The 9,348-nt window shown below is 35.7% G+C and overlaps 1 protein-coding gene across 1 annotated transcript; it reads right to left on the minus strand.

The window, feature by feature from the left end:
- Positions 1–286: 286 nt before the first annotated feature.
- LOC117319730 lies at positions 287–8,688 on the minus strand. Its single transcript, XM_033874486.1, has 3 exons — positions 8,346–8,688; positions 2,729–3,140; positions 287–2,000 (listed from the first exon to the last, which is right to left on the minus strand). The coding sequence occupies exons 1-3, from the start codon at positions 8,571–8,573 to the stop codon at positions 1,981–1,983; spliced, it is 660 nt and encodes a 219-aa protein (XP_033730377.1). The 5' UTR covers positions 8,574–8,688; the 3' UTR covers positions 287–1,980.
- Between the last annotated feature and the right edge of the window lie 660 nt (positions 8,689–9,348).

The following is a 9,348-nucleotide window of genomic DNA, read 5'->3' on the forward strand; positions in this document are numbered from 1 at the left end:
CTTTCCTATTCGTTTCTCCAGAATTAAGAATGATTATAAATCCCACAGTTCAGTTAATAATAAAAATTAATAAAGCCCCCCCCCCCCCCCCCTTAATTTTTTTAAACAGTTCTCATTATCAGTCTATTAATAATCTAACAAAAAGCATAAAGCTCCCCCCCCCCCCCCCCCCCTTAAAACTTATTAATCAGTTCTCATTATCAGGCCATTAATAAGTAAAACAGAATTCATATAGCTCTTCTTGACAATTTCAAACCAGTTCTGAATAACAATTTCTTTCTTGTGGTCCATATTGCCAAAAGTACATTAACCAACCATCTCTTTTCTGGAATTCTTTAATATTCTTCTTGTAAGCAATAACTTGTCAATAGATACCTGTATATAAAACATTAAATCTTCCAGATTGTTCCTGGTAAACCTATTACATATAAGATCGTAAGAGTTATTTCCCTTGAGTATACTATATACGTACACATTACATTTCTGTAAGGATTGTCTTCCTTGATCAATAGTATATATAACACTTTTCACTTTTGAAACTTTTAACTAATCCAGCAGTGAACAGCTTTGTCTTTCTATTTGTCGTCATTTACATTAAGAATATAATAAAAACACACACACACACACAAAAAAAGAAAAAAAAAAAAAAACCCAAAGAAACAATAAAAAAAAAAAAAAAAAAAACCACTCAAAAATCCCCGGAAAAACGGACATTTGGTACAAATCAACTCGGCGCTGCCATAGCTATTTACACTCACACGGACTGGCAATGAATTTTGAATTTCAGAAAGGGAAAATAAACTAAGAGAACTTCTCTCTAAAGTTGATGATCACAAAGGTATTTTTTTCAAACTGTTGAAGAAAACTGAGTTTCTCTCGTAGTACTCTGCTGGCTCCCAAGTGGAGGGTGGGACCCAAAAAGGGGATTCTATATTCAAATGCACATTATCTATTAATAGCCCTAAAGTAATGAGGTCCCTGCCTGTCTGTCTAATTTTAACTTGATCACCTGCCCGAAAGGCTACCAAGGCTTTTTAAATGAATTAATGACCTTTACCTTTATGAAAGGTCACAGGGGCTGGTAGTTACGGCAGCATTTTGAATGCATCAATATATAAATATTTATTACCGGTTAGCTTTTAATAACAAGATATAACAAGAGAGATCCCAGTGGGATTTTGGTGCCAACCACCTCATCAACAGTCTAAATTAATTGACACAACTAGGGACCAACGGGAACCTACACATGAAGTTTGAGCAATATCCCTGCTGTGCTTGTCATTAAATAGCGACAACAAGGATATGATGATGGTTGGCTAATGATAATAATAACAAACATGATGGGCATTGCTAGAGTAATACATGTCCCTATCTGACCCACACCCAGAAAAGTAACAGTGATCTTGACCTTGATACACCAAAACACTGAAAGTTGATCTGCAGCTACTCCTACTGAAGTTGCATAACAACTGCGGACTGACAGTGGCATGCACATCTACACATGTTCCTCTATATTTGTTCATTGAAATCGGCCGTTTGGTTAAGGTGTTGTCGTCGACCAGACAAACTTAAAGTTAGGGTTCTTATTAGTAGACCTCTTTAAAGTGAACAGTTTCCATAGCAACCATAGTTTTGAGAAAAAGAAAATGGCATACACATGATCCACTATATTTGTGTGAAGTTTCATTGAAATCGGCCCTTTGGTTAAGGAGAAGTTGTCCGCACAAACTTAAAGTTATGGTTCATATCGGAAACTCTGTTTATAGTGACCACTTGCTATAGCAGCCATAATTTCCAGAAAAAGAAAGTGGCGTGTACATCTACACATGATCATTAATGTTTGTGTGAAGTTTCACTGGAATCGACCGATTGGTTTAGAAGGAGTTGTCCGGACAAAATGTGTCTACAGCCAGTCGGATGGATGGACATACGGACGGACAACCTGATTCCAGTCTATCCCTGAACATTTCGTTGCCGGGGTTACAAACCTGGATTCGATGCTGAAATGGAAATTATATGTTATTATAAATGAGAGAGGTAGTCAACAGTAATTATTTCAAATTACATTTAATCAACTAATTACCGTACATCTGCAAGTATAGTGCATATTTGAAAAAGATAAGTGGAAAACTCGACTGCGCACTATAGTAGATACAAACATTGGTATTCGAGATTTGTTAATTTCTTGAAATCATATATCTATTAACCAGCAATTATAGGAAATCGTCTTATTTTCTTCCAAAATTCACAGTTTTAATTACTTTTGTCTTTGATGCACTTTCATCTTGCAGTTTACTTGATTTCTTTTCAATAATTTTAACCCTAAGTATTGTGTGCGTGTGGTAGGGGGGGGGGGGGGGGGGGGGGGGGAGGCAGCATTTTAAATGCATTAATATATAAATACTTATTACCGGTTAGATTTTAATAAGATATAACAAAAGAGTTCCAAGTGGGATCTTGGCGCCAACCACCTCATAAACAGTCTAAATAAAATTGACATATCTAGGGACCAACGGGAACCTACACATGAAGTTTGAGGAATATCCTTGCTGTGCTTTTCATGAAATAGCAACAACAAGGATCTGATAATGATGGGCTAATAATAATAATAATAAACATGCAACCTCCTCCACCGATTTTTTCATGTATGGGACTAGGAAGAAACGAAGCAAAAACAGTATGTCCCAAAACACTTGTTTACATGTTCCAGGCTAAATCAATCACTTACGCGCAATGATACTCGTGTTGGGCAGCTTAGGCCCGCCAATAGGCAACCCAGTCCAGTCAATATACAGCCAACTCCAGTCGACAGGACGTTCTCCCAAAGGATCAATCCCCGCAGGCAGGTAAACAGGCAGATAATCCCAGTTAACATCCACCTGACTCCAGTGAGTTCGCACATCCCCCCTATTACAAGCCCAATCCCTCTGAGCAGGCGAACTATCTTCAGGCGGACATTTCCAATTTTCAGGCAGCGTATTATGGGGAGTAGGAAGCCAATTCCAGTCAATAGGGGTCTTGTTATGTTGTATTAAGTATTCATTACATTCGGAGAAGTGTTTGCAGCCCTGGAATCCCCCACCTTTAAGACGAGCCATAGGCGAAGGGTGGCAATGTTCCAGAATAAGATGGTTCCGGTACTGAAGTGTAATTTATATTTTATTATTGATAGACGTTAGTTAGGTTTGGAATCGGTTGGACAATCGTCAACAGTAATTATTTCAACTTATTACCATAAATCTGCAAGTATAGAGCATATTTAAAAAGTTAAGCTGAACAAAAATCGACTGCGCACTGTAGCAGATACAAACATTTGTCGGCCAGATACATGGATGTCATGAAAGTTATTCGAAATTTTATTTCCTTTAAACTATATATCTATTTAGCAGCAATTAAAAGACAGTTGACAGTTTTTAACCAGTTTGTCAATGTGAAAACTTGAAATTCTCTCCCCATTCCTCAATGGCATGTTTCACAGTTTTAATTTCGTTTGTCCTTGTTGCACATTCATCATTCAATTTTGTTTGCTTTTAAATAAACTTATTAATTATTAATTAATAATCTAACCCCAACTTGAAATTGAAGCTTGATCAGAGATAGAAATTAAGGTATTCTGTCAGTATTCAATGATCAGTTCAGAGGAAATAAAAATATTCCTTTTCAAATACTGGTAGATTAGTGCACGTTTAAATTAGGATTTAAATTGATTAACAATAATTGGTTACATTTGAATCAAGTGTTTATTTGAAATATTCAAGTCAACGGATTCCAAGCTTCATTCTCCCTAATAGTTACGGCTTTAACAAATGAAACAGCTATTAATATTAAAGTTTTTTTAATCAATGATTCATCATTTATTAACTAAATTTACCTCAGCAATTATCAAAGGAATGAACATGATTTACACATTTGAAAAAATACTCAGAATAACTCTAGAAATTACCGCTATGTGCAATTTATAGGGTAGACCAATGTGCCCGTTAACAAAACACCGGTGCACAATTATAGCAGTTTTTACACATCTGCACTAGACACATTTGAACAAGGCTGAATTCGATAATTATAACTAGTGTTTACTTGCTTTAATAGTAGACTGTGATATGATAAATTACAATGGACTGTCAAAGCTACAGTTCTGAAAATCTCCCTAAACACACAGCCAGGTATATATATTCATTCCAGCCGCCAGAGAAACCAGTACCATGAATACCCTTTACTAGTTGGAAGCTCCATTTCATTGATGTATATGCTTATGCTTTATTTTGTACAGATTGTCAGTACACAATGTATATGTAAGACATTTGTTGTAGTTACAAACTATGTTCTTGATAACTGGAGTATAGTAATATAGCTTCTGTTCTTTGTCATACTGGCTGGTGATAGATCACTACTTGTATCGTTATACAACAACCATTGATAGAAAAAATCGTACATGAAGATGGTCATATTGTCCTTATTAGAGATCAATGTTAAAAGGATATCAAATGTAAAAATATCAATCGCCACAATGGTAAATATCATTTGTGTAACGATAAGTCAATAATGAACACTCCCAATGTAACATCATATGGAATAATGAGCTACTCCCTATGACACTAGGTGGCGTTGTTGTAGTATGTAAGATGGCGACCTAATACACATGTGAAACGAAGACTCGGTGTATGTTATCTGTTATCAAGACGTTACCAAACGTTACAATTTGCACCAGAAGAAAGAGCCTTTAAGCCAAGTCTAGTTAAAAGTGTATTGCTTCCTGAATTTTTTTTTCTAGAATTCAGAGATGTACTGACAAAACACACAGGATATAACAATATTTATCATCGGATTTCTTACCAAAAGAACGAATTGGCCTGTGTCGCTCACTTGATACTAGGTCATACCTGCAGATTCTAAACTTCAATCAAATATCAGAGTAGTATAGGTTTATTAAAGTCAATAACGTTTCCTTCATTCCTACATGCTATTGGCCTCCAATCAAATCTCTGAGTCGGCTATCTAGTTTGTTTTTATTTTCTATTAATTCTAATTGTTTAAAGACATAAAGCTAAGTTTACCCCTGTGGCTTGAATGTAGGCCTAGGTTATTTAACTGAACAAACATCCCAGGATGCTACAGACCAAATATCAGCTCCCTTGGGCCTTGATTTTCAAGAAGATTTTTAAAGGTTTTAGTCCTATTTGACCCCTATTTGACCCCTATGACCTTGAAAGTATGTCAGGATAATCCAAGCATGCTACAGGCCAAATATCAACTCTCTCTGCCTCTTGGTTATTGAAAAGTCGTTAAAAGATCTCAGCCTATTTGATCCCTGTTACCTTGAATGTCGGTCAAAGTCATTCATTTGAACAAACTTGGTATCGCTTCAACCAAGAATGCTAAAGGCCCAATACAATATCTCTGTGACTCTTGGTTTTTTAGAATTCGTTAAAAGATTTCAGCCTATTTGACCCATGTGACCTTGAATGTCGGTCAAGGTCAATCATTTGAACAATATTGGTAGCCCTTTACCCCAGCATGCTACTGCAGACTTGATAATAACTCCTTTGACCTTTTGTTTTTGTAGAAGATATTTCAATATTACAACCTATTTGACCCCTTTGACATTGAATGTAAGGCAAGGCCATTCGTATTAACAAATTTGAAAGCCCTTCATGCCTGCATGCTTCAACCCAATATCAACTCCTTGGGCACCAGTTTACTTAGAACAAGTCGTTTAAAGATTTTAGTCAATTTGTCCGCTTTGATTTTGAATGTAGGTCAATGTCATTCATTTTAACGAACATGTCCTACACCCTTCATCTTTCACCAATATCAGGTTTCTGTGTTTCATGGACGGCCGGACGGCCGGCCGGACAGACGGCGGAATGACGGACGGACGGACGCCGCACCACGGCATATGCTCACTTGTATTTGAGTAGGTGAGCCAAAAAATTCAACACTGAAATTGATAGTTATCTCTAGAAACAGTAAGGTTTATAAAACTAAAAGTAGTCAATGAAATTATTCTGAAAGAGGACTTACAATGATTCAAATTAAAGCCTTGATGGATTCATTAAAACGCATGGTTTAGACGATTATTTACAACATCGAGAACATGGCGAATTATTTTGAATTCTATCATTGAAAAAAAAACTTCTTGCTAACTGTGGATCAGAATGTATTATTTTCTGTCATAATAAGTGTTATTTTAATTCATTTAAAGCATGTTATCATAAATATTCAGACATAAAATCCTTCTCGAACATGCCTGTATGGCATAAAGAAAAGAAATCAAGTCTATAATAGTAGTGTTTCTCTTCTTCTGTTTTTAAAATAAAAAATGGTACAGAAAGGGAGTTATTGCAGATAATAACTTTAGAAAGATCATGATAATTTACTTTGTTTTCAGGTTTTCAGTCAGATATATGGTGTTTTAGTAAACCTCTTATAATATCAAGGTATTTAAACAGCTATCAAGGAACTTTGCTCTCAATATGGTTTCGATCCATCCAATGATAGATAATCTATCCATTCCAAAGATAAAGATATCAATTTGTTTTTGTAATATAATTAGTAAAATTGATAGAATGTGCAACTGGTAGAAAGAATGGGAGGAACATTTTGATTAAGATTATATTGACTGGAATATAATTATTAAGCTTCGTTTTCTGTTACCAAAAACACTAAATTACGATTGTATTTATTTAGGATTAATCACCATATTTCGACAACAAATTCATATGTAGCTTAATGCGGGTTAAACATAAGTCCTACATGCAATATTTGGAAAACTGGAATTGAAATAATGAAGAACGCATTATGGACTGATGGTGGGAAAGAACAAATTTTGCTCCAAAGATTTGTGAAATAAAATGTTTAGCACTTTTGAATTTAATACAAAAAATCAGAGAGGAAAGTTGACAATGTGATACTCTTAACCATCAACCAATACATGTATAGATCCAAAAATAATTTAAAAAAAAAATAATAAAAAAAATGTGTATCTCACAAAAACTTACTGCCAGAGGTAAGGGAGACATTTATTTCAAACAATGGGTCAAATAGGAAAGACTACTTGTAATTTTTTAAAAGCAAAAATCAGGGAAAACACTCTAATCTCATTTCCATCGACTGAACTTATTCTTTCTTTGTCAAATATTTCTTTTAGTTCTCATTATATTAAAGCTTAAAAAAAGCAAAACTTACTTTTTTCCGTTTTATGATGTGTGTCTAATGTCATGTAATAATATGTTAAAGCCACATACTCCCAAACAACCTAAAATTCTAGTTGCACACGTGCATTAATGGCAATCCAAGATGTTCATTCACGCTCTCCCAACATTTAATTTACTACTGACCTGGACGCTTGACCGGGGGAGTCCTAGAGACACATTTATATTTATGGCGAGATTTGTCACGGAGCCGAGAAAGAGGCTATAACAACGTACACTGCACATAAACTACACACATGCCCGTTGTTTACATATCGAGGATAGGTGAACTTTGCCTAATAATGCTTTCATTATAACATATTAACAGAATATTCGCGTAATACTCAGGTAACTTAATAGAATAAACAAACATAGTTAACATTTAAATACTAATTGTAGTAATATGCATACAACAAAACATTGGTAAAATCTTCGATCGGTGAATTTGACAATGTTCAAAAGCTAACCAGCAATCCAATAGACGTCCAGAAAATTGGAATTCGAGTCTATTCCTTATCCTTCTCTCGTTTAGTTCCAACGAATCATTTCCTTTCCTAAGATTCCACACACGTTTGTGTCTTTTCTTTGGCAGAATATGTCTGCGTTTTTGCAGATCCACGCTTGCGGCGTTCCCCCATTTTGTATGGACTGTAAAACCTACCGTTGCATTGTGGGACTAATTTTCAGAGAAACTTGGTCCGGCAGCCACAATTATAGGCTAACTTAACCTTTGGCATATAAGCTAACATTCATTTACAGTACCTTTGGATTGTGGAATTATTATTTTCTCGTCTCACCTGGTTTAAAAATGTCCCCTTTTGTTGAGCTTTTTTCCCCACAAAATAAACACCAGCCCCGTAAAGATTGAAGGTCTTTTAGTAAATGAGAAGAAATTATTTGAGTTCTTACTTAATAATGAATCTTAGGATATAAAGTATGGGTGAAGGTTATTTTTTTTGCAAACACTGTCATAATTTATATCAGCACCCTACATCTAGCTTCTTGGCCTCTTGGTTTACCAGCAGAATGTTTTCGCATAAAGCTGAACAGACACTGGACAACAAACGCCCATACTACGGCATCGGCTAACCTAACCTTCTGGCAGATGAACTAACAGTACCTGAGGACGGTATAATTCTTATTTTATCGCCTCACCTGCTCTATTAAGGCTCCCTTTTGTTTAGCTTCTTTTCCCCACAACATAAACACCAGCTTCTCGTAATTGCTGCTGAGATAGGACAGAAGAGCGTTTGTGAATATCTCCCAGCCTTTGTCTTGATGAGATTTAGCGTCGCCTTCTCGCACTGTGAGACAGGTGTTCAACAAAAGGACACCTAAAACAGATAAGTGATTCCGAAACAACAAAGTCATAGACAGCACCATTCCGAAATATGCGTTATATACTAGAAACTACATATAACTGACGTGTCAGCGGGGGCCTCGAAATGTGTCATAACCTGTATGTATCACGAGTGTTACATTGGCATTGGTTTACTACTTACTACAGCTGCAAATGCACAAATTACTACATCTATACTATATTACATATATATATAATTTTCATATCATGAGACTATGGCGAAGGAAATCAATCAAGGGGTTTGAACGATTACAAAGCCTTGCTACCTTATCTGTATACATACATATATATATATTTATCCTGCAACTGTCACCGCATTTTCGGAATACACCCTCCGCATATACTTTTGCTGTATACGACAGTTACGGAAAACAGCTGTGTTTTGGAATCTTAGCACGTACGTCAATTCGACTAACCCACTTCAAAGTGAAACAACGTTTAAAAGGCGAACATATTTTTGTCATTTTTGACACAATTTCACTTCAAAAAGATTATTTTTGATGATTATTTGTTATTGTTGCCGGATAAATAGAATACATGGTCAGTGCCTTAAAATATAAGCTGTATTTAAAGTGGGTCGTCAAGGCTCGCCACTTTTGTCTTTCTTTACCCTCGCCAAAATACAGCTTATATTTTAAGACACTGACCATGTATGCTATATATCTTTGCTTGCCTTGCCATGCCGCTTCAAAGTCGACTCCCCGTGTCACACAAAGCCGTATCCCCATATGCTTGAGGCTGTACACGGTGAATAATTTATATAAATAAAGCTTAACCAAGTATAATAAATCATGTTAC

The sequence above is a fragment of the Pecten maximus genome, unplaced genomic scaffold (genome assembly GCF_902652985.1).
Source record: "Pecten maximus unplaced genomic scaffold, xPecMax1.1, whole genome shotgun sequence".
In the NCBI taxonomy this organism is placed as follows: Eukaryota; Metazoa; Mollusca; class Bivalvia; order Pectinida; family Pectinidae; genus Pecten; species Pecten maximus.